Here is a 26,772-nt window from a genome sequence, read left to right on the forward strand (position 1 = left end):
CCTTGAGAGGCCTGGTTGTGCCTGTGATCAATCAGGCTCGGAGGGTTCCTGGTGTAGGAAGCCTCGTCCGCCTGTCTCCTTGATGGGAAAGCATAAGCGTGCATTCCCTACAGTGCATTATTTTCATTATGCAGATCTTTTGTACAGTTGACTTTGTATTATGCACACAAAATTTCACACAAACATAAAAGTAGAAAGATAGTACAATAAACACCCATATCTGATCAGCTAGCTTCAGTAATTATCCGTATTTTGCCAATAATAGCTCATGGTCTCACCTACAATGTTATTTGGTGGTGGTGTCGAGTATTTTAGACATACTGGACTATACATGGTTTCACCCTAAATGCTTGTCAAAGAACCTCCTAGTGGAGCTAGCAGACCATGTCACCATGCTCACTCCTCCCAAGTCCACAGTAGCTCCTCATATACCTGATTCTCAGACCAGCTTCCCTGGGAGCTAGTTAAAGGAATGTTTCATAGTGTATTTGATTTGGCTTCTGTCCATGATCTGCACTTTATAGATGACTAGCACAGCTTTGTATCTGATGAATCTGAGTCCCTTTTTAAAAAGTCCTTTATTTGCTGGAGATGACCACCATACCTTTCACTATTTAAGTAAACTTTGTCACATGACTACTAAATGACAGGTTATTAAGCTGAGTGTGGTAGCTCACACCTGTCATCCTACCACTCAGTGGGTTGAGGCAGAAAGATCACATGTTTGAGACTAGCCTATGCTAGCAAGCTCCAAAAACAGCGTGGCCTACATGGCAAAACTCTGAAAGCAGTTAATCATTTAGCCAGCCAAACAAGTAACAGTTGTTGGTGGAAGAGCATGCCGTTTATGTCTCTACACTCTAGTGGCTTTCCCCATGAAAACATTGTGTGTTCAAACAAAAAATGAAAACCTGAAAAGAAAGGTGAAAAAAAACAGGACAACTTTCAGAGAAATCTGTGTGTCTTAGGGCCTCAGGCCTATATACTGCGCTTTGAATCCTCCATGTGTCTCTACCCCCTTTCAGAAGGAACGACTGCTGTTGAATGGGTGGGAGACGGCGTCTGCAGTGAACATGATGGAGCTGTACAGTGGGCTTCCTCGGGCAGAGGTAAACAGGTATGTGAGTGCCGAGCCCAGGCTCCAGATGATTGAGTCAGAGGCTGACTGTTCTTTAACGTGAACACGGAGCTAATCTTAACCAGACTTATTTTGAAATAAGATAAACATTGGTAAGAGTAACTTATTAGCCACTGGCTGAGAAGCACCTTTGTCAAAGCAAATGATTTGAACCTAAATAACCAGTTACACCCAGAAAATTCCACAGCCGCCTCTGCTGTGGAAACTGTAATCCCTGTCTTGGAGAGAAAATGATGTTGTCATGACTTCTAAGGGAAGCCATCTTTAAATAACATCCCTTAATGGACTTAGATGACACCTTTAAATGGAGTCTTCCTTTGTTATGGAAGAAAGTTATATTGACTGTTCTAAAACTATTTCATGCCGAGGGCATGAAGTCTCATGCAACCACACTGTACAGTTATTGCTTATCAACAAGTTGGGCCTATCCTCCAATGGTGTCTACACACATATTTATTGATACATAGACTTCTGGCTTCTAAATCAGTGAGTTCATACTGTGTGCAGTGGTCACAGAAATCATGCTCCCCTTTTAAAGCTTAATGGATCATATTTATATTTGTAGTATCAGAATATTAAGGTCTCCACATTCTGTCTGCATGTGCATAAGGCTTGCATAGCAACATACAGAAGACTAACTGGTACTGTGGTAATTTTAAAGACATTTAAAAATGGCCAGATCCATATGCTTAGTATGGTCTTGCATTGTATTTATTTTAGTGTCTCCATTAACAGTGCTAGGTAGTATCATCTGTGTTGGTGCTTACTTGGTTCATTTCTTACTCTGTGCATCCTCTCTGTCCTTTCCCCTTTCCTTTGGAGACCTAGAGGCACAGTTTGGGGTCCATTACAAAGTCATGTGCAGAACCCTTGACCTTGCTGTTCGTCAGATCTTACTGACAGGAAAGTGTTCATTATTTAGGCAGAGTGCTTTGGGAGTGCAGTCTTGTAGGCTGGTGCTCTCTGGATTCTTGTGGAAGCTTCTTTCTTGTGAGGCTGGCTTCCACTGGGTACATGTCAAGGCAATGTTTTGAACAACCCTGGTCTGGCATTTATAATGCAGTTGCTTTGGCAAATTTTATTCTAGACAGCCATCTGGGAATCGCTGGTGAACATCAGCCACAGGGAGGTAACTTTCTTCTGGTCATTCATTTGTCCCATGCAGCCATGGCCTTTACAGACGGCAACATGTAACCCTAACAGAGACAAGAGATGATGGGCTTTGCTTTGTTTACCCTGAAAACGTTTCCTGACCCTGGGTGTCACATGGGTTTTGTCTGCACAAGGGATAAGGGATAAAAACAGGCCACGAGCACTCCTGTTCTCAGGAGCCCACATGCTAGTGAACAGCCTCACAGTTGCACTGTGTCCTGCTAGTGATGGTTGCTCCATTCTGGAAGCTGCATTAGACCCTGTGCTTTCCTTTCTAGAACATTATTAGGTAATGTGCCCTGGATGTTTTGTTAGTCAGCATCTGTTACTATGACACATCTGAAATCAACTTAGAAAAGGGGTATTTTGCTTCACAGTGTGGAGATTCATCCCAGGGTTAGCTAGTCATTACTTTGGTACTGTGTTAATGTATGTAGCAGAGCACATGGTCCTCTCATGGCCAGGAACCAGAGGAGATGACAGGCAGCTGAAGGCAAGCAGGGCACCCACTGCTACCTGGAAAGTCTTCAAAACATTTGCATCTGGGTTGTTTGGGGCTGTCCTTGCTGTAACTCCTGGGCAACACTGTTTCTTTATTCCTGTCCTAGTAACTGTACCATGGGCCTAGTATCCTGCCTCTCTTCTACCAGGGCTGTCTTTGTTTGGTTTTGGTTTTGGGGTTAATTACTTTTCTGTTCCTGTGATAAAACACTCAAACCAAAAGCAGCTTGGATGGAAAAGAGCTTATACTTCCAAGCTGTAATCCATTCTTGAAGGAAGTCAAGGTAGGAGCTCAAGCCACGAACTGAAGCACAGACCATAGAGGAATGTTGCTGACTGGCTCATTCTATCACGTCTGTGCTCTCTTTCTTACACAGTCCAGGACCTCCTGCCTAGGGATGGTACTTCTTGTAGTAGGCTGGGTCCTCCTGCTTCAGTGAGCAGTGGAGACTGTGCTATAACCGTGCCTGGGGACCATCTGATCTAGACAGTTCCTCAAAGGCTCATTCTCAGGTGACTCTTGCTTGTGTGCAGTTGATAGAAAAACTAACTTGACCATTTAAAATCTTTATTTTTATTTAAGTGTGTGTCTGTCATGCATGCTGTATTTGTGGGGTTTTGTGAGCCAGACAAGTACAGAAGATCCCCGAGAGCTCTTTACAGGTCGTTGTAAGCTTCCCCATGGGTGCTGGGATTCAGGTGTCCTCTGCAATGAGTGCTGAGAACAGGAAGAGCAGGAAGTGGCCCCGTTTTGTTTTGTTTATTTTCCCCTCCAGGCTGGGCTACATTCTTTCCAGTCTTTCCACTCCTGCACTTTGGCACTGAGTCTCACTGTGGACAGTCCTGCTGCAGGGGACCATGGGCTTTGTACCAGACAAACTAGTCCGTTATTTTTCATCTCCACCCACACACAGCCTTTGGCATGGGCACAGTCAGTTTGTCACAGTGTGACAAGGCTGGTCTCAAGTCCAGTTCCCACACCAGTTTCCTTTCCACCATAATGTCTGCTTTTCACCAGCATCTCAGCCTCGCTCTTGCCTGCCCCTCTGCACTTCCCACACTCCTCCAGCACACCGTGCCTAAAGGCTGTCCAGCAGTCAGGTCTGTGGCAGCAGCAAAGCATGTCTTAATCTCTGTGCCAATATTCTACACTACTTAGCTTTCTGCTACTAATAACAGTACTTGAAACAATGCTGTGTAAAGTGAAAATATTTATTTTCCTTAGACTTTTAGAGGCATCCAGGCTACGACTGGTGGACACCATTACTTTTGACCTATTGTGAAGTCACATGATGACAGGAACTTGTTAGAGCAAAAGTTATATGACTCATGACCTTGTAGCAAAAGGAAAGACGAAGAATGGACTAGAACCTCACAGTTCTATTTGGGGACACACCTCCAGGTTCTTAAATTCCTCCTGCTAGGTCCCTTAAAGACTCCACCACCTTTCAACAGCGCCGCCCTGGGAAGAAATCCTTCAGCAGATGGGCCTTCAGGTTACTCTCACTCAAGCCATGTTAGATGCCTTTCAGTAGGAGCAGTTGGGATGCAACCACAGTACATTGTGGAGAGTCATTCTCCCTCCAGAGGTGGTCCTTAGGCTCCCAGGCCATGGCAGGGATGAGTGCTCAGCTATACACACATGCATACACATGGGCACACACCATGTGCACACAGACTGGAAGTGGCCCTCGGAGATTACTAGCACACAGTGGGGGTGTGGACCCTTGTTTACTTCATTCTGATACTCTTTGTTTTTCCCTCAGTTTTCCTAATAATGTGACTATATTCCCGTGGAGAGAGTACAGAGTATTGCCATTTTGTTTGCACGTGTTTCTGTATATATTTATTTACATTTAAAATGCTTTTTTTGGTAAAGTTATACCGACTCTCTGATTTTTCAAATAACAAAGAATTACAGAGTAAAAACCAAAGGAAAACATTTCTGTCATCCACCACCCATTTGTTTGCTACCTACCTCGAGACAACTTACTTTTCTAGCTTTGTTTGCGTTTCCCAGATTATTCTATGATTCCCAGAATGGGCATATACTAAGCACACATCCCATGCCGGCAGCCTGTCTGTAACTCAGGGCTTGTCTTGGAAGTACCCATGCTGCCATGCTAATCCACATGGCAAGCGCTCGTTCATATCCTGGCCCACAGACCCGATGTGTGAGCGTGTTTTAGTTCACTCAGGTGGCCCTCCGTAGTTCAGTTTTTGCTTGTTGCTAGGTTGGGGTCGTGGTGCGGTGAAGTGCCCTTGGCCTTGTGTCTGTGTACACAGGGTAAATTCTAAAGAGGAGGGTTAGTCTCGGCCAGAGGATGTCCTTTGTGTGAAAGAGGCCTAAGTGTCTTCCAGGAAGGCAGTCCTGTTTTGTCATCTTACTAGCAGGTGACAAAGTGTCTTTTCTTCCCTGTCCAGCTTTCAACCTTTGTCTGAGAGTTGAAAAACTGTCATGTTGGCTAGTTTTATGTCAACTTGACACAAGCTAAACTCACCTAAGAGCAGGAATTGAGAAAAATGCCTTCATATGATCCAACTGCAGAGCATTTTCTTAATTAGTGATTGACAGGGGTGGGCACAGCCCATTGTGGGTGGGGCCATCTCTGGGCTTACAGTACTGGGTTCTATAAGAAAGCAGGGTGAGCAAGGCACGAGGAGCAGTTCGGTAAGCAGCACCCCTCTGTGGCTCTGCATTAGCTCCTGCCTTCAGGTTTCTGCCCTGTGTGAGTTCCTGTTCTCACTTCCCGTGATGATCAACAGTGATGTGGAAGTGTAAATTGAATAAACCCTTTCCTCATCAACTGGCCTTGGTCATAGTGTTTCATCACAGCAATGTATCCCTAGACAGCTATCCTGTGTCTTTATTTAAATTTGTTTTCTCATAAATGAATGTGAAAACCTCTTGTTTTTCTTTTCTATCAGAGTGATCTCTTTTCTTCATCTTTTAAATTATTGTAAAAGTTTTTCATATTGAATTTTTAGCTCTTTATAGGGCAAAGAAATTAGTCCTTTTCCATTAGCATATCTTTCTGGTTTGCTTGTCTTGACTTTTGAGATAAGTAACCCTTCCTCCTCTTCCTTTCTCCTCTCACCCTTCCTTGTTCTCCCCCTTCCCCACTTCTTCCTTACCCTCCTTCTCTTTTCTTCAAGACTTTGCATATTCTAAGTGTGTGCTGTTCCCTGCACTAAAATTCCATTCCTCTTTCTTTTTTTTGAAAACGTATTTATTTTAATTTCATGTGTATGAGTGTTTTGCCTGCACATAAAGTACACATGCAGTGTGTGCCTGGTATCTGTCCCAGAGGCCAGAAGAGGGCACCAGATTTTCTGGAACTAGTGTCAAGGATAGTAGAGAGAGTCTGTATTAGATGGGTGCTAAAAATTGAACCTGGATCCTCTGGAAGTCCTCTTCACTGATGAGCCATGGCACTCTTCCCTTAGCCACAGCATGTGCATTCTTTTGTATCCAGCTTCTTTCTGTATAGTGCCAGGAACATGTCATGACTGAGGATCAGCAACTTCCTTTCTAACCCTGTGATCTACATCTCCTGTTTTGATTCCTGCACAGAATAGAATCCCTCGAGTTCCTGGATGAAATGGAGCTTCTAGAGCAGCTCATGCGGCATTACTGCCTGTGCTGGGCCACCCGAGGGGGCCAGGAGCTGGGTAAGAGATTGTGTTTCTCTCTTGGGTCTGCAGGCAGGGTAGCCTTCTTCTCCAAGAAGGAAAGGCACACCTGGAAGTTCAGGTTCACAGAACTAGAGAACATCTATGCATACCCACAGTGTGTCTGGAGAAGTCATGACACAGAATTAGGTGAACTCTTTAACCTACAAGTCCTCAAATAACCAGGCAGCCCTGTCCCACCAGCCATGGGATCTCTGCAGTTGGGAAAGTTGAAAACCTTGAGGGGTTAAAGTAATAATTTTAATAAAAATAACCAGCATTTATCCTTCTCAAGCTCAGAGCCAGGTTTAGTAGATACTAACATGTGGATCATTTGGTGTCTAAAAGACCCACTCAGGGGCTGGAGAGATGGCTCAGTGGTTAAGAGCACTGCCTACTCTTCCAGAGGTCCTGAGTTCAATTCCCTGCCCCCAAATGGCAGCTCACAGCTGTCTATAGCTTCAGTTCCAGAGGATCTGATGCCCTCACATAGACATACATGCAGGCAAAACAACAACACACTCAAAATAAAATAAATAAAATAAAATAAATTTTAAACAAAAGGACCCGCTCAGCTTCCAGAGCAGTTAGGGTTAAGTGTAGCTCCCTGGCAGAGGCAGACAAGACCATGAGGTTAGATAGCCACTTGGCACCTGGCTCTCTAGGTGGGACCCAGCTTCTGCTGACACTGCCTCTTGTTCTCGCTTCCCAGTGGTTCTGCCTTGAGCAGAATAGTCCATCGAGACCACATCAGATTCCAGGTCCCTGGTGCCTCCTACAGATGTGATCTGAGGGAGGCAGGCAGTGGCTGTGCGGCCTACTTGGGCTCCACACCTCAGCCCACAGAGTCCCTCCAATGTGGTTTGGACCGAAAGTCCTTTATTGCTGTGTTATAAAGGAAGTTGTATTTGAACTTGGGAAGCTTGAGAAAAGCAGAGCATCGAGGCCTGGCCTCAGGCAGCCTCCAGTGGGGCCCCCTTTCATGTTTTCTAGACACTGCTACTTATTTATGTATTTATACTTATGAAAATTAATTGCCATTTTTCTTTGATTGTTTTGAGACATATAAATGCAATCTGGGTTTAAACTTGGGATTCCTCCAGCTTTAGCCTCCCAGAATTATAGAAATGCCTCACCTGACTTGATGGAGCCTCACACACGTGAAAGCAGAGACACCATGAGGAGGGTGGGACACTCCTAGCCTGCATCTTGCACTTGTGCTGAACTCCTGCAGTTTTTTGTTTGTTTGTTTTGTTTTTATTTTCAGTGTAATCTTGTGATATGAGCCTTTTCTCCTTTGCTACTAAATTTCTCCATGAACATAACTGTAATGAGTATCATAAGACTAGGTCTGAATGCACGTAACCTTGTCAGGCTTTTGGAAAGACAGGTTTCTGATGAGTTTAAGGTAATTGTTATTTGCTCAAACAGTAAGTTGAATTGTTTTTGTTGTTGTTTGTTTGTGTTCGGTGTGCTTTGGGGCAGGGTGGTCTCACGCTGAAGCACAGCTGTCCTCAGGCTGGTCCTTGTGCTTCAGCCTGGAAAGTGCAGAGCTTACATGTGTGCACACCACACCCAGCTTGGGATGGTAAACATTCTAGGGTCAGGTGTCTTTGCTGTGTCAGCACAAGGTGAAGAACTCTTCGTGTTTGCTCAAAGTTCAGCACTTAGTAAATTTTGGACATTTTACTGCAGTCATAAAGTGTTATGAAATGCTTTCTAAAACTGTTTTAAACCACTCATAAACAAAAGCTGGCCTGACCTCTCACTTCCTTGTGAGATCTTGTTTCACCCAGGAAGAGAGTGAGGTCCAGCAGTGAGTTGTTCTGGTGCCAGGACCAGCATCGCATGCCCCTGGTTCCTTTACTCTGCCACAGCGTCTTGACAGCATCTGCATTTCTCTCTTAGGTTTGAAGGAGATAACCTATTGATCTGCTGAAGGCTTGTGCTGAGGTGGAAGGTGAAGGCTCCAGTTAAGGGAGTGCCTGGGCCTCCTGAGGGATGGGTAGCTTCATCGCCATTGCTGGTCCTGTCGCACATCCGGAACCCTTGGTTACAAAGGTGGTCACACCAGATCCTGTTCCTGTCAGTATCATTGTTTAAATAAATTTCACTTGCCATTTGTGTCAGACTCTGCTGCTGTCCAGTGACATTCTTTGCTCTGTGGGGCGGACCAGGGTTCGAATACATGGCAGCTAAAATCTAGGATCCTGAGTCTTAACGTGGACCTTGGTTTACTCTGTGAGTCAGCATCCATTTGGGAATTTACACCTCTTTATTACAACATCTCATGGGCCATGACCTTTAACCCTTGACCTGCTGCAGACGGTGGAGCTCTTCTCTGGTGCTGCCGCCGCCTTTGCTGGGCTGGCCTGCTCACTTGCCTCTCATTCTAGTTGCCTTCGCAGGTTGGATGACGCCTCCTTAAAGGGCCCTAACTCCTTGAAGCCTGGACACATGTCACTTGTGGTAAATAGGCATTTTGTCAATGAGATTGAGATAAGGGTCTCAAATGAGATTGTCAGGGATCATCTGGGACTTTGGTACAATCACAAGGTCCACATAAGCTAGACCAGGGGCAGTGACAGAGCAAAGATTGTGGAGAGAAAAAGCCAAAAAATAAGGAATATAAGCAACTTCTAGAAGCTAAAAAGGCCAGGGAGCTAGAGAGATGGCTCAAGGTTAAAAGTACTTACTGCTCTTGCAGAGGTCCCCAATCTAGTTCCCAGAACCCAGAGCAGGTGGCTCCTGACTACCTGTTACCCCAGCTCCAGGGAAATCTAAAGCTCTTGTTCTCTGTGGGCATCTGCACTCACATGCACATACCCAACACATGGGTGAGCACATACATGCATTGCTAAAACTAATAAAAATTAAATCTTTAAAAAGGCCAGGAATCCCAGGAAAGACCCTCCCCACAAACATCCTGCCCCACCCGTGCAGAAAACTTGACCTTAGGCCAAAGTTACTGATTTCCTCTTTCTGACCTTCAGAACTGCAAGCAGATAAATACGTGCTGTTTTCAGCTGCCGGGGTTGTGATAAGCCAGAGCAGCAGTAATGAGATTAATACGGTCGTGCTGCAGATTACCCACCCCATCCCTATCCCTCCTCACCCCACCCCAGGACACAGAGAAAGGCCCAATGCTGCAGCTTCATGCACAGGGATAGCCTTGCAGAGGCTGAGGTCATAGCCCCCTGCTGCACTGTGGGGAAGCTTGAGGCAGTATTCCATGGGGACTGGGGTGTGCTCCCCTGCAGCCTGTTAGTGGGGTTAGGTTTCCTGAACAGCCTGAACAGAAAGCAAATCTCCGAATGAGAAAGCTCTTCCTTCCTGGTGACCTCCACTCTCAGGACAGGAAGTCCTTAGGTATGTGATTGTGATGAGGTGTGTCTTCTTTTCTTGAGACCATAGTGAGTGAAGCAAGTCCATGATGTAATAATATAAGGAATGGAATAAACATAATAGAACGTCAACACTGGCAAATGTGGGCATCATGGTGGGAGTGGTAATGGGGGGAGTGGTAATGGTGGCAGTGGTAATGGGGGGAGTGGTAATGGTGGCAGTGGTAATGGGGGGAGTGGTGGTGGTGTTTTGTGGCCTTTTTCATTTTTAGTGTTGTAAGTACTCATTTCTTTGAGACAAATTTTCACTATATAACCCTAGCTGGCCTGGAACTTTCAATGTAGACCAGGCAAGCCTTGAAGTCAGATCTACCTGCCTCTGCCTCCTACATACTGGGATTAAAGTTGTGTGCCACCATGAAAGACTTTTATTTTAAAAAAGTGTTTTTAGGGTTTTATATGAGTAGGTGTAGAAGTCAGATTTTGGAAATTGGTTCTAAACTTCCAGCGTGGGTACCAGGGATGACATGGAAAGAGCTGTGCCCTCCACGTCATCTCACCAACCCGCCGTTCTATTTTCACGCATGCATTTGTGTACTGGTGAGAATTTATGTTCTGCTCCCTCCCTCCCGCCCCACCTCACTGTAACTTGGCCTCAGTCATTGTGAAAGGACCTCACTGTAGAATGACTGTCTCATCTCTAGCTTTGGTCCCATCTCCCACCCAGGAAGTGCCTAGCTAAAAGTCAGGAGCCTAAAGTGTTCATTTCATTTCTTTGCCTTTTATTTACTGTCTGTTTAAGGAGAGCAATGTTCCAGTACCTTTAATGTCAGTGTTATGAGACGATCCTTTAAAATATAGCGAGTACTAGTGCCCTCAAATCCCTGAGTTCCATACTAGCCCAACAAAACCAAAACAATTTTATTTTTAAAACTAAGTTTATTTAGGGGCTGGGGAGATGGCTCAGAGGGTTATGTACTTAATGCACAAGCATAAAAACATGAGTTGGGGTTCCTAACACCCATGTAAGAGCTAGGCACATTATCTGTTAACCCCAGCACTGGAGGGGGTTTTGGGGGATAGAGACAAGGGGATCTCCAGAGCTTGCTGCTGGCCAGTCAGTTCAGCCAAAATAGCCAACCGTGGGCTCAGAGAGAGGTAGAGAATGAGAAGAAATCCAAATCAACTCCTGGACTCCCCCCAGTGAATGTTAAGATGGGATTCAGTTTCCATAAAATCATGGAGAGCCACAACTTGAGAGAGGCAGCCTTTTCTCTTCCTGCCAGAATTGTTGGGGACTGTCTGAGATCCATGTTCATCTGATGGGTCTCATTGCTGGCCCAGGGCCTTTTATGCAAACCAGTGACTTAATATAGAAATGAAATTCATGAAGGCAGTTCTGGGAGCCCAGGGCAAAGCAGTCCAATTTTTTTTTTTAAAGATTTATCCATTTATTATATATAAGTACACTGTTGCTGTCTTCAGACACACCAGAAGAGGGCATCGGATCTCTTTACAGATGGCTGTGAGCCACCATGTGGTTGCTGGGATTTGAACTCAGGACCTCTGGAAGAGCAGTTGTGTGCTCTTAACCGCTGAGCCATCTCTCCAGCCCAAGCAGTCCAATTTTTACAGTGTGGGGATCTATGTCCAATCAAAAGTAGGGCTTTGAGAAAGTACCGGAATGAAAGCTGCAGCGTAAATGTGGTCCCTGAAACCTGACTGTTTTATATCACATTCCATGGCAACGAATGGGAGGTACTTGGTGGAATTGCAAAGGCCAGACTGTGGGAGTGGCCCAGATCCAAATGCTTTCAGAGGCAGCCCAGTGGGAAGGAAGCAGGTTTATGTTCCTCACAGAAAAATGAGAGCTTCTTACAGGACTTTATCCCAAACGAGCTGCTCCAAATGTAAGATGGGCCAGTCCACACTCTCTTAGCTTAAGCCCCCAGCATTTCTGTTCTTTTTGGTGCAAGCTCCAATACTATCTCTTCTTGTCTGCTTTTCTCCTGCTTCCCAGGCCACCTCTACAGGGAAATCCACTCCCTGGTTCCCCCTCAGCATCATCTCATAAAGCGTGATTTAAATATCTTCGAATCTCCCTGTGTAAACTCTCACTCTGGTTATGACCTGGTACCCTGTCTGTCATCTTGTCCTTTGCCAGAATGCATCACCATTTTTTAGCATACCCCACAGGTACTCCTCAAGCACCATTTTGCTTGGGGCACTGTTCTAATTGTCAAGACAGCCCGTGAAAGCTGATTGGCTCCCGTATCTGGGCACACTCCGTCTACTGAGAGTACAGCGAAACCAATGAAGAAATCAGCGAAATAGCCTAAGGGCAGTGGGCATGGCAGCCTGAGAGTGTGGAAGGTAACACAGTCCTACCTGAGATGCTTGGGACCCAGGTATCACAGCGGTGGTCACTGCAGTAAGTTATGCAAAGGATGCTTTGTGTCTGGTTCCCCTTAATATCACTGAACCTGAAGACCAGCACAAGAAACAGCAAAGATGTGCCAGTGTTACTTGGGGCTTCCCCAAATGCTACACCACCAACTCTTGCTGGACCCCTGGTGGGACAGGCAGATGATCAAGGAAGCTGCTTTGCCTGGTCTGCAAACAAGATCTTGCTGCGCTCTGAGGCAGAGAAGAGACATCAGCTGCCGCTGTGACAGAGCTTGCTGTACTTGTGGATGGTGAGGTTGCCAGGGGGTGCTATTTGGTCACTCATTGTTTCCCAATTGTGGACGGATATGGGGCATGAAGGTCTGATAGCTGAGAGTGGGTCATGGCTTCAGAGGATAGAGAGGGAAAAAATGGAAGGTGTAGAGATACATGGAGATGGGAGACTCACAAAGCAAGTAAGAGTAGCCCTTGAGGACTGGGACTCAAGGAAGGAGACGCCAGAACCACTCTGGTGAAGCACTGTTAAGAAGGGACATCCAGGTCATAGGGAAGCTCTCCCAAATGGAAGATTCTCACTGCGGGAGGTGGGGTACCTGGAACTGTGGGATTCGTATGAACCAATGGAACAGAGGAAACACTAGCAACCACCAAAAAGTGCTTTGCAGTGGTTTTTGCCTTCTCATCGCTTTTGTGACCTGGGTGACCACTGTGTGATGAAGAAATGTCTCATCTGCCAGAGAGCAGACCATGAGAGGCACAATCTTGCTTTCCTGGATGAGGCCCCTCCCTCCCTACATCCCAGCCCAACAACTCCACAGCTGACACAGATGTTTAAGCATATCAAGCAGGAAGAGCCAAGCTGGCCAGGCGAGACGATCCACCAGTAGACTCAGAAATGTGAGCCAGCTTGACAGTTGTTGCTTTAAGACACAGGTTTGGGATTTATTGCCCTAAAGAAACTCACTGATACACGCAGCAGTGAATGGGGGTAGGAAGGGAAGTGACTGGCTGGACTTTACACTAATGCTTATTTGGTACCAGGCTCTGCTGAGTACAAAGAGACAACAAAGGGGGACTGGGGATTTAGCTCAGTGGTAGAGCGCTTACCTAGGAAGCGCAAGGCCCTGGGTTCGGTCCCCAGCTCCGAAAAAAAGAACCAAAAAAAAAAAAAAAAAAAGAGACAACAAAGGACTCGGGAGGCACTGTCACACTCTCAGATACTGAAGTGGAAACTTGAGGGTTCTTTGGAAAGTCAGTTGTGTTTGCTGGAAGGAGTCTTTTCCTGAATCGGACACAGGTAAGGATGTTTTGCTAAGGCGGACACCTGAAAGGACATGATGAAGGAGTCTTTGCTAACTACACTGATGTATTGGTTCACCTTAACGTGTAACTGAGCTCTGTGTGTCATGACTCCATAGAGAGAAACACACCCAAAAATGTCTGGTAGTGCTCTGGTAGCTTTGTGCTGCTTCCTCAGATTCAGGCTGATCAGCAGGGTGATATCAGCTGGTGCAGACTCATGTGGTGAGGCAAGACCAGTGGAGGACATGCGATATTTGGAGGGAGTATAAATAGTACTCAACGGACTGTGAGAGGGGCTTGTTTGCATAGCTAGCTTTGTGACAATGCTTCTTGGTCATTGAGAGAGGTGTGGTAAAGAACTTATCCTGTGTCCCTGCCAGTTCTAATCCTCCTGCTGACTCAGGCTGAGGTCTGGCTGTTCCTGCTAGGTTGTGCTACTGCTGCTGCTATCCTGACACTGGACTGGACTGCTGGTGCATCCGTGAAGTGTTTTCAAGTGGATTAAGCTGCCACTGCTGACTCCTGTGAACTAAACTGCTGATTTCCTGACAAAGCAGATGGAATTTGCTCAAAATGAACAATTTCTGAACAGATCTACTTCCTCTGTATCCTAATAACCTTTCTTTCCCACTACCTTTGGTGAGTGGGGGGCTAGAAGGGAGGTTAAAGCATTTAAGAACCAATATTAAAAGTAGGTTTTTGAAAAAAACAATCTAAGCCTACAAGATAACATCCTTCCTGGGAGAGCGTACACAAATGAGCAAGCCCTGAAGCCAGGGATACTGTGCTGGAGTTGGAGGTGGTCCCGGTGAGGCCCAGCAAGTGAAGGATGTTTCTAATAAAATGTAACTGTCAGAGTGGCCAGGTTAGTTACACATGGCTATAGAGGTGTGCTCTCCATGTACATGTTTCCTTTGGGAAACTGCAAGGGGACCTCAAGTGCCCTGTGAGAGCACATGTATTTGGGCCAATTGGCACTTGAAAAGCACTCTCTCCTCCAGTTCCAACCCCCCCAGTCTTACCCCCAGCTTTGTAGCAGACCACCTGTTCTGGTCTCTCCTTCCTCTCTTCCCCCATTCCCAGGGGTCTATGAAGACACTGGTGGCACGCCCAGCTTTCCTCCTTCCTACAGACACTCTTAACCTTTGCTTCTAGTCCAGCCTTATTCCTTAGTGTCAGTCTCTAATGCCTAAAAGACATTCTACTAAGGTCTCCCAATGCCACTCCTAGCAGGATCTCAGAAGCATGGCAACCCACAGCCATCACGCTCTCCTAAGAACCAGAAAAAGCAACAGAAGCCAAAGAATGGAGCACCCATCCAACAAACTCAAGATAAGCTAGCAGTACCTAGAATACAATCATCCCAAAACTAGATGACTAGACACCAGTGTAAAAACACAATAACGGCCAGGACAATATGTCTCCACTAGAGCCCAGCAATCGAACTACAGTAGGTCCTAAGAAATGTAATATAGCTAAAGCACATGACAAGGATTTCAAAACATCTTTTATGAATATGCTCAGGAACCTTAAAGACCATATGAATAAATCCATTAGTGAACTCCATGAAGACACCATCAAACAGTGGAATGAAAATGAAAAAACAAACAAAAAACCAAAAAAAAAAAAACTGCTCAAGACATAAAAGTGGAAATTGACTCAATAAAGAAGATCCAAATTGAGAGAAATCTGGGAATGACAAACTTTGGGGCTCAACCTTTCAGTCAAGCCTTACGAATAGAATACGAGAACTGGAAGAGATTCTCAGACATCGAAGACAAGATAAAAGAAATGGATATCTTGGCCAGAGAAAATGTTAAATAATTAACTAATAAAGCCAGGTGCAAATTACCCAAGAAATCTTGGATACTATGAAAAGACCAAATAATATGAATAACAGGAATAGAAGAAGAAGAAACCCAAGTCAAAGGTACAGAAATTATTTTCAACAGAATCGTAGAAGAAAATTTCCCTAACCTGAAGAAGGAGGTGCCAATCAAGATACAGGAAGCATCAGTCTATTCGTACCAAAGAGACGGGGCCAGAAATCAAAGTCCCTTCCTAGGCACGTAACAATCAAAATACTAAATGTACAGAACCAAGAAATAATATTAAAAGCTGAAGGGAAAAAGACCAAGTAGCATATAAAGGCAGAGCTATTAGAACCACACCTAACTTTTCAATGGAGACCCCAGAAGGGCCTGGATGAATGTTCTACACACTCTTAAGAGACCATAGTCGCTAGTCTAGACTACTATGACCAGCAAAATTTCCCATCACAATAGATGGAGAAAGATATCCCATGATAAAACCAAGTTTAAGCAGTACTGATCTATAAATTTAGCCCTACAGATGGCATTAGAAGGATAAGTTCAACCTGAAGAGGCTAACCACACCCATGAAAATACAAGGAATAAATAACCCAAGACTAGAAAATCAAGGGGGGGGGCACCAAAGCAACGGAATCAACAAACACTGCTCACTAATAACTCTTAACAGCAATGGTTCCAATTCCTATAGAAATACACAGTCTAGCAGACTTGGTTAAAAAAAAGAGATCCATCTTTCTATGCATTTAAGAAACACACCTTAACATCAAGGATAGTATCACCTTAGGATGAAAGAATGGAGAAAAATAATATCCCAAGCAAATGATTCCCCTACCCCAACCCCCAAAAAAGCCAGTGTAGCCATTTTAATTCCTGACAGAATAGACTTCAAACCAAAACTAATCAGAAGAGATAGGGAAGGACACTGCATATTCATTAAAGGAAGAATCCACCAAGAGGACATTGCAAGTCTAAACATCTGTGCACTGGTGTTTGCACTGGAGCACTCAAAGTCATAAAAGAAACACTACCATAGCTAAAATCGTGTATTGAACATTTCACAGTGATACCCGACTTTCACCAATATACAGATTTCCCGAACAAAAATTAAACAAAGAAATGCTGGCCCTAACTCACATCATAAACCAATCTAAGAGATATTTACAGAATATTTCACCCAAACACAAAAGAATATACTTTCTCAGTAACTCATGGAACTTTCTCCAAAATTTGGACACATGTGGACACAAAGCAAGTCTCAACAAATACAATATATACAAATGATAAGCAGACTGAGAAAGAAATCAAGAAAACACCTTTCACAATTGCATCAAAATTATCGTGGGTGACTATATGATAAATACTTTAAGACGCCAAATAAAGCAATTGAAGAGGATATTAGAAGATGAAAGTTCTCCCATGCTTGTGAATTGGTAGGATTAACATAGTGATAAGTCTATCACAGGGAATCTACAATCAAGATTCCACCACAATTCTTCCTGGAGCTTTAAAAGACAATTTTCAGCTTCATATGGAAACACACACACACACCACACACACACACACACACACACACACACACACACACACACAAAACCAGGTCAACTAAAACACTCCTGAATAAAAAAAAGAATTGTCTCTCTCAATTTGTACTAAATATCTATAATAATAAAAACAGTATGGTGTTGGCATAACACAACAGAAATATTTAGCATTGGAACCAAATTAAAGACACAGATGTAAGTCCACGCGTCCACAGACACTTGATTTTTTTAAATATAGAAATCAGAAATACATACTGGAAAAGAAAAGGCAGCATCTTGAACAAATAGTAATGGTTAAACTGGATGGCTGTATGTAGAAGAATCCAAATAGATCCATTCTTATCACCCTGCACAAAACTCATTTCCAAATGGACCAAAGACCTCAAAATAAATTCAGATACCCTGGATCCGACAAAAGAGAAAGTGGGGGATAGCCTTGAACTCACTGGCACAGGAAAAAGATTTTCTGAACAATATACTGACAGCAGAAGCACTAAGAACAATAATTAATAAATGGGACCTCATGAAACTGAAAAGCTTCTGTAAGGCAAAGGCCACCATCATTCAGACCAAGCAGCAGGCTGCAAAATAAGAATATATTTTACCAACTACATATCTGATAGGAGACTAATATATAAAATATACAAAGAACTAAAAACCTGGACATCATGAAAACAAACAACCCAATTAAAAGTGGGATATAGATCTAAGCAGGGAACTCTCAAAAGGAAACGCAAATGGCCGAGAACCTCATAAACAAGTGTTCACCATCCTTAGTTATCAGAGAAATACGAATCAAAGCTATTTTGAGATTTTGTCTTATACCAATCAGAACTGCCACGATAAATAAACAAATTACAGTGGGTAAAGAGTACATGGAACACTCATTCATTGCGACTGGGAGGGAAAACCTGTACAGCCACCATGGAAATCAGTGTGGTGCTTTCTCAGGAATCTAGAACTACCTCAAGATCCGACCCTACCACTCTTGGGCATATACCCGAAGGGCATTTCATCCCATGCAGAGACACCTGCTCAACCATGTTCATTGCTGCTTTATTAATAGTAGCCACAAACTGGAAATAGCCTAGGTCCATCAACAGATCAATGGAGAAAAAAATGGTACATTTATACAATGAAGTATCACTCAGCTATTAAAAAATGAAATCATGATATTGCCAGGTAAATGAGTGGATCCAGGAATAAAGTCATCTTGAGTGAAATAACCTAGATTCAGAATGGCAAATATGGTCTGTATTTGATTATATGTGGAAATTAGCTGTTAATTCTTCACTACGCAGACTATAATCCACATAATCACAGAGGTTAAGTAGGCATAGAGTAAGGAAACAGTGGTGGAGGGCTGGTGTGACAGTAATATTTAGTATAAATGTATGCAGTAGATTAATACAGCAGCTGTTTTGTTCTTTATCCTAGATAATTCCCCAATAAAGACACAGAGAGACCAAGATTTATTTAATCAAGCTTTACTGCAATACCTGGGCAATCATTTGATCTGCTTCAATCCTCTAAATTAATCTAGCTATTTCCCACCCAAAATCCCCATAATACTTGCAGTAACGACTTTCCATGCTCCAACTGAACTCTCATGATGGCTATTCTCCTCCCTCCTTGTGGTTTAATCTGTCTTACTCTTCTCTCTCCCTCTCCTGGCTGGTGGAAGTCCCACCCTATTCTCTCTTAGGCCCAGCCGCTGGGTGATCAGCTTTTATTGACAAGGCAGAGAATAAATGGTAAGCATGCTTTTCACAAACATGAGACAAGGGATTCTTGATATAAGTATTACAATGCCCTGTCTGGGTTGAAACAAGATGTGAGGGCAGAGAAATAAGCATTTGAATAATTAAGGATGACTTTTACACAATGTACAAAAATATTATGCCTACAGGATGGATCTCTGTGACGAAGGGGACACAGAATGGATAGTTATGGATGAATAGGATGAGGGGGCAGGAATGGGAGAATCAAATATGGAGAAAGGGAAGAGATGGGATATAGGCAGGGAGTTAAAACTAAGGGCCATTTGACACTTGTATGGAAACCTAATAATTAATATATATATAATATATATAAAATCTAAATGAAAGTGCTAAATAGTGGGGGGATGGAGCCTCAAGTGGACAACTCATCACCAAATGAAGCTTCCAGTGCCAGGAATGGATTATATCTCATCAAATTATTGGCCAAAGGGCCCATGGAAACCCCCAAATAACCCACACTATTGCCAGGTTCTTGGTGGCTCTCCGCACACTGACAGTAAGGCCCTATAGCTGAAGACAACACCTACACACTTCATTGAATATGGAGAAGTCAAGCTGGTATGTACCTAGAGCCTTTACCCCTACTGACTAGTGTTCATGGTACTGGAAGGGACTCTGCACGCTACCAAAGGAGAAAGTAAACACAAGCCCAGCTACAAACCTTTGATCTATAATGATGACCTGCCTGGAACATGTGCTAATGCAATAGAGAAACAAAGTTTGTTGGAGTAACTAGCCAGTATCTGGTTGGATTTAAGGCCCACTCCATGAAATGGAACCTGTTTGTCTTAGTCACTGTTCGATTGCTGTGAAGAGAAATCATGACCAAGGCAGCTCTTATAAAGTAAAGCATTTAACTGAGCCTTGCTTATAGTTGCAGAGGGTCAGTGCATTACCATGGCAGAAGCATGAGACAAGAAACACATATAGACACGGGGATCCCATAAACACAGAGAACCTGAAGCCACAATACATACACGAAAAACCTGTAACATTAAAAGGAGGAGGAGGAAGAGGAGGAGAGGGAAGGAAGAAAGGGAGGAGTTCAGTTCCCAGTACCCATGTCAGGTGGCTCGTGACAGCCTATGACTCCAGCTCTACAGGTTCCAATGCCTCTGGCCCCCTCAGACATCTGAACTCACATGCACATAACCCTTCTGATCCCACAGATACATGTATTTTTCAAAGTAAATAATTATTTTACATTTATTTTGTGTTTGTCTTTGGATTAGTGTGCAAAGTGGAGATTAGAGGACAATTGTTGGGTTCCCTCCTTGGGCCATGTGGGTTCAGGGATTGAACTCAGGTTGTCAGGCTTGTGCCTTTACTTAGCTGAGCCATTTCACTAGCCCTAAAGTAAAGCTTTAAAACCACATTCCTTCGATTTGTGTTCCTGTAATCCTGAATGAAGCTATGATGTCATGAATGAAGCTATGATATCATGAATGGAGCTATGTCAGGAATGAAGCTATGATGTCATGAATGAAGCTATGATGTCATGAAAGAAGCTATGACATCACAATGAAGGTATGATATCATGAATGGAGCTATGTCACGGATGAAGCTATGATGTCATGAATGAAGCTATGATATCATGAATGGAGCTGTGTCACGAATGGAGCTATGATATCATGAATGGAGCTATGATGTCATGAAAGAAGCTATGATGTCACAAATGAAGGTATGATATCATGAATGGAGCTATGTCACGAATGAAGCTATGATGTCAAGACGCTGCACAGCTTTTCAGGGCCATTAGTGACTTAAGTCTCCTTTTTGTGTCTCCTGATTAAAAACTGGGTTGCCCTTAATGATATACAGGGACTCCTCGGATTACAGAGTTAATTAGGCTGCATCTACTGTGTGGCAAATACTTTCCTGATTTCCTCCTATTGTTTGTCTTTGTGCTATTTCACCTGTTTTGCTTTTTAAATGAAATCTGGATTACCTTTTCCACATCTAACACGGAACTATGCACCCACCCCAATACAAAATCTTTCACTTTTTTTTAATGTTTAAAATGTGACATACCTAAAATTATTTCCTCATGCAGAGAAAGGCAAAACTCTGCCTTTTTCATTTCCCACAGAGGTCAGCCTGGTTCCTTCCTATTCCTTCCAGTCCACTGATTGAAAGCTTCTTCCTGAACTAAACTCCTGGCAACATTTGGGGCTATCCTGGGCTCATTTCTCAGTTTCAGTGACTTGCCTTTTTTCTTCTTTAGATTTAAACTGCTCAACTATTTTCAATGTTTTGTTTTCTTTAAGACCACCCTAACCTCGGGCTCCTGACTCCCCTGACGCTCCCAGGAAGCCGTGGCTAGAGGGTTATAGACTCTATAGAGAGGGAGATCCTACTACTGTTGTTTTGCTAAGTGGATGTGTTCATCAGCTTTCTAAATATTTGTGTTAATAGCTATGAATTGGTGCCGTCCTCAGCCTCCATTAGAGAAAGTCTTACTCAGTGGATGGTGATTGATGCAGACACTCAGAGTCAAAGTGCTGATAATTACTGAGTACTGGAAGCTTGGCGCTAAGTGGGCCATCCGAATGATCCTTTCTGAAGCTCGTGGAATATTACACAGAGAAGGTGAAAAGGATGTAAGAACTGGAGGCTAGAGCAGGGTGAAATAGCATCTCTAGATACGACATGGCCATTATTCTCAGCGCTCACACTGTGGTTTCCTGAACACCACTGGGCCCATCAACATCCTACACTGGATGGGAGAGGGGTTCATGAAGTCCCATTGTTTAAATCCCATGGTTTAAATAAGAATGTCCCCTGGGCTTATATGTACTTGAATGTTTGGTTCTCAGTTGGTGGTTGTGGCCTTGTTGGAGGAGGTAAGCCACTGGAGGTGGGCTTTGATGTTTCAAATCCCATGTCAGGTCCCAGTCCCCCCCACCTCCCTTGTGTGTGTGTGTGTGTGTGTGTGTACGTGTGTGTATGTGTGTGTGTGTGTGTGTGTGTGTGTGTGTGTCTCCATCATATGGATCAGATGTGAGCTCCTCAGTACCTGCCTGCCACCATGTTTTCCACCATGATGTTTATGGTGACCCTCTGAAACTGTAAGCAAGCCCCCAATTAAATGCTTTCTTCTCTAAGCTGCCTTGGTCATGGTTTTTCTGCATAATAAGAGAACAGTGACTAAACTCACCTTTTCTGAGAAGTTATTGCTGGTTAAATGGTACTGGGAAGAACGAAATAATTTTCTTCAGTGGTATAGCCTCTGAGACTTCCCATGCTCTGGTAAACAATCTCCTCCCCAGACTCCTTCCTGCAAGCAACCTTAATTAAGCCCTGAGCGTCACACAGACATGAGAATAGAATGGGGCTTTGGGGAAGAAGACACGCTTCATCAGGGAGGGGGCTGAGAGTCCTTAATGAGGATTAAAATGACCCTCATTTATCCATAGGTGAAATGGCAAAGGGTTATTTTTTTTTTCGGAGCTGGGGACCGAACCCAGGGCCTTGCGCTTCCTAGGCAAGCACTCTACCACTGAGCTAAATCCCCAACCCCAGTTATTTTTTAATGGTATCGGTAGGCAGGCATGGCATCTTTGCAATCCCAGCACTGGGAGACTGAGGCTGGAGGAGCCCAAGGTCAGGCCAGTGCGCATGACCTGGGAAACTGTCTCAGAGCAACAAACAAAGAGGGGCGATGTAAAGAGCTAGAGTCTGAATCACAAAACCTTTAAAGTTAATGCAACTATTGTGAAAATTATAGTTAACACACTAAGTATCATTTTGCTGTGTTTCCCAGCTCTTGTGTTATACTAAGTGTGGGTTAGAGAGAGCTGACACTGTATAACTACTGAGCATGATATTTGTTCAGGTTAGCCTTCAGTAGAATTTAAAATACATATTTATTTTTTATTTTTTTAGGTTTTTCGAGACAGGATTTCTCTGTATAGCCTTGGCTGTCTTAGAACTATCTCTGTAGACCAGGCTGGCCTCGAATTCAGAGGTCTACCTGTCTCTGCCTCTTGAGTGCTGGGATCAAAGGTGTGTGTCACCACTCTTATTTTGTACCAGTAAAAGACTGTTCATGGGACACCATATTGCAGACATCTTTCTGTGTAGCAGTCCCACATTGTGTGGGCATTTGGTTTGCCTCAATGGAATCATGTGGCATTAATTTTGCCTTATACATTGACTTTCTTTTGTTGCTTTCCTTCCTTTCTCTCCCTGCCCCTCAAGACAGGGTCTTACGTAGCTCAGGCTGGCTTTGAACTTCTTACGTAGCTCAGGCTGGCTCTCTTGCCTCTCCTTCTTGAATGTGGGGATTGCAGATATGTTCCTACATGCCTGGATTTGTTTTTGTTTTTGTTTGTTTTTTTAAAAATAGAGTCTCAGTAGTCAGCTTAGGCTGGTCTGGAATTTGCTTTGGAGTGCAGGCTGGCTTTGAACTCATGATCCCTCTGTTTATACCTTCCAAATTCACAAATTGCCTTTTTACTACAAAATTTTAAAAATACATAGAGACCAAACCCAGAGATTGGTAGTTCTCCATCTCCTATACGTTTAGATCTTAAACATTTTTTTTTTATTTTATGGACAGTAGGGTGCTATGTATTCTTAATAATAATTTAAAATGTAAATCCTTCCAGCTTGAAGTCCATAACATGAACCACTATCCACAGTTGGCCCACAGGTCATGGTTTACTAACTTATAACACACATAATCAACCACACTCCCCTCATTTAAATAGTCTTCCACGAATAGACACATGGTGCTCTGTGCCCTGTCCACAGTAATTCTAATTCATTACTATAGGCAGCATGATAGGAAATGATCCTATGTGGCAGCCAGGGACAGATTCTTAGAATAGTTACTGAGCCAAAGTGTATGACATTTTACTCTTTGGTTTATAATTATGTGTAGTTACGTCCTGGTGAAGTACACAGGAGAAAGCCTGTCTTACCACACCCTGCTTGGCACTGGATATCAATCACCTTTTAATTGCTGAGCCCAGACATCTATCGTTTGCCTGCTTGCACTTCATGTAGTTCCTGAGGTATTTGTTTCACTTCTGAGTTCACTACTCATCCATTCCTGGATTGTGTCTTTGCCCATTTTTCTCTGTGACTTTGTCATAATTTATAAGGGGTGTGTGTATGTGTGTGTGTGTGTATGTGTATGTGTATGTGCATGTGCACACACACTGCTCATGTGAATCAGTGAATGTGGGGGCCAGAGGTCCGTGTCAGGTGTTTCCTTTATCACCCTCCATCATAACTTTTGAGACACGGTCTCTCATTGACCTTGACGCTAACTGACTTAGCCAAACTAGTTGCCTGGAAAATCCCGTGATCCTTCAGTCCTCACCTCCTCAGCACTGGATGAGTCCTGATACACCTGGCTTTTTACATGAGTACTGGGGATCTGAACTCAGGTCCTCATGATTGTGAGACAAGTACTTCACTATTTGAGCCATCTCCCCAGTCCCTGTAAGAACTTTTTACACAGTAGAGAAAGTAACACTGCATTTAAAAAAAAATACTTCTCAAATACTCCCGAGTGGCCTTTATGTCACAAAACAAGTGGCTTTTAGTTTCACTAAAACTCTTATGCCCTGCTTTCACTGTGATGCTCATTAAATAATGATTGTCCTTGAAGTCATCTCTTCACTATGCTGAACCTTTACTCCTAGCACTTTTCCCCAGTTTTTGACCTTGTTTCTGGTGATGACTCTTCTGATTTACAAGTTCTGTTTTGTGTCTCCTGAGGATTGACAGACAGACTCCTTTACGAGAATGTTCACACTCAGGTCACGATAGTGTTCTCGCTCAGGTCACGCCTCCTCTCCATCTTTATAGGATGCTCTCCATGGTCTATTTTAGTGCTGCCAAGCTTCCCCTTACAGGCTGACCTTTGGCCCACTTCGCATTTATTTTGAGGGTGGGGTGGTACCCAAGGGGGGCTCCCCTACTCTGAGAAGGGGAGGGAGCAATGAGGAGAGAGATTTGTAAGGGTGGGAATGGGAAAACAGGAGGGAGGGGTGCTGTGATCGGGATGTAAAGTGAATTTTTTAAAAAAGTAAGATTCAGTTTCAACTTTCTTTTATTTATTTATTTTTAAATGGACAGCTCAGCTTTCTGTCACTATATAGGTACCTTTAGCCACTGTCTACAAAGCCAGTAATTTCTATGCATATTCTTGTGTCTAAAAGGACTCATTTAAAAAACTTACCACCTGTCAAGGAACTGAGTATTATTCATGCTGGCTTTAAATCAAGAATTCCTTGAAATATAATGCATGCCTTATCGTTGCCTGATAGCATGTCGAAGATTTTTTTCTGTTGTTTTAACTCAGGTTGATAGGGTTGTTTGTGTTTTCCCTGGGCAGCATGGAGTTGACAACTACTGTTCTTTTCCCTTCTCTCTCTCTCTCTCTCTCTCTCTCTCTCTCTCTCTCTCTCTCTCTCTCTCTCCCTCCCTCTCTCTCCTTCCCAGTGTAACTGTACTGATGGAACTAAATGGTCTGCAGTGCAAGTTCTAAACCTGAAGAGTTCTAAGGGAAGCAGATTGCAAAATGGCCTTTCACCAATTGAAAGGTATCAGGCACTGGCTTTGGGGGCCAACTTGGTCATTTGCAGCTCTACTGTTCACAGGCGCGTGGTCTGGCCACATGGTCCACCCTTTACCTCTTCGAACCTTGACTCTGTCCTGTATCAAATAAAACTAATACTTCTATAACCTGCCTCCTGCAGAGAACTGGTTACGTTAAACGAGGCCATAATCCATTGTGTCTGAGGTTACCCGTTGGCATCCAAGTACTCCCACACACACTTGGGTAATCACTGTGAATCTGTATGTGATCATGTGTGTGCATGTGTGTGTAGAGACCAGACGTCAATGTTGAGTGTATCTTCCTTAGTCCCTCTTCATTTTATCTAAGATTTACTTTCATTTTACGCGTATGAGTGTTTTGTCTGAGTGTCCGCATGTGCACCATGTACATGCTGGTACCCAAAGAAGTCAGAAGAGGGGTTGGGACTGGAGTTACATATGGTTGTGAGCCGCCATGTGCATTCTGGGAAACAGACCTCTGCAAGAACAACAAATGCTTATGGCCACTGAGCTGACAGCTCTCCAGCATCTCTACCTTTATTGAAGCAGGGTTTCTGAGGGGCACTGGGACTTGTTGATTTAAACTAGCTGGCAGATGAGTTCCAAGGTTCCTCTGATCTCTACCTCGGGGATTAGAGGCTGAGCCCAGCTTTATTTTGGTGTTGTTTTTGCTTTTGTTTTTTTAAATAGGGGCACTGGGTGTCAAGCTCTGGCCCTCAAACACTTTGCTGACTGAACCATTGCTCCCTGACTTGTCTAGTTTAGCCTTCAATCCCATTCCACAGTAGCTCTTAAAAAGCTGGCTGCAGACACAGTTACTCAGCCGAACACTTGAGCCTTTGCACCATCACTCCTTATTGCTGCCTGGAGTCCTGCTCTCCTTGAAAACCAGTATCATTGCATTTCTATTCTTGTTGGAAAAACCTTGGCTCACCTATAGTGACTGCTTCTGCAGTCAGAGGCCACCACACCCCTGTCTGCACTAATTGGGCTTCTGGCTGGGACCCTCCACTCTTTCCTCCTTTCTTGGCCTGAGTTACTGAGGTCCTGGATGGGCTTGTGGATCTTAATTCCCACAGGGGACATCTGCATCTCTGAAAGGATGCTGGAGAATGACTCAGACAGCCAGCATTCCTGAAAGGGTGACAAAGAAGGATGTCTGGACTGTCTGTTGACCTGAGGCAGGTCATAGGTGGTGCCATGAAGTCCAGGGCAGTTTCTCTGAGTATGGCTTTTGCTCTCACCTTCTGCCTCACAAAACAGCCATTTATGTTGACTGTACTGACTATAAACTCCTGAGATAGTTACTCATCCCTTTCCTGGATAGATAGGTGTGCTGAAGGATGACTAACTGTAGCCCTGCCCTTTACCTACAAGCAATGTCGGTGGTCCAGTGCTCTGATGTGTCCTGCCCAAAGGCTCCGAGACATTCCGAAATCTGCAGAGTCATTCGTAGCTTTGGAAGAAAAGTGGAGGCAGAAATCACGGTTTTTCCTTTTTTTCTATTTGCCAAAAGAAATCCCCAACTTG

General features: G+C 43.9%; 1 protein-coding gene across 2 annotated transcripts in view; it reads left to right on the plus strand.

Moving 5' to 3' along the window:
- The window catches only part of Lcmt1 (leucine carboxyl methyltransferase 1), a 56,023-nt gene extending 47,429 nt beyond the window's left edge, over positions 1-8,594 (plus strand). The window contains exons 9-11 of one of the 2 annotated variants that reach the window (NM_199405.3): positions 1,026-1,117; positions 6,366-6,463; positions 8,372-8,594. In NM_199405.3, coding sequence (NP_955437.2) covers positions 1,026-1,117; positions 6,366-6,463; positions 8,372-8,394 — 213 coding nt within the window. In that variant the 3' untranslated portion in view covers positions 8,395-8,594. The remainder of the gene's footprint in view (positions 1-1,025; positions 1,118-6,365; positions 6,464-8,371) is intronic. The other variant, XM_006230191.5, reaches the window with a different exon arrangement.
- Positions 8,595-26,772: the final 18,178 nt, after the last annotated feature.

This window comes from Rattus norvegicus, chromosome 1, assembly GCF_036323735.1.
Source record: "Rattus norvegicus strain BN/NHsdMcwi chromosome 1, GRCr8, whole genome shotgun sequence".
NCBI classification, from domain to species: Eukaryota; Metazoa; Chordata; class Mammalia; order Rodentia; family Muridae; genus Rattus; species Rattus norvegicus.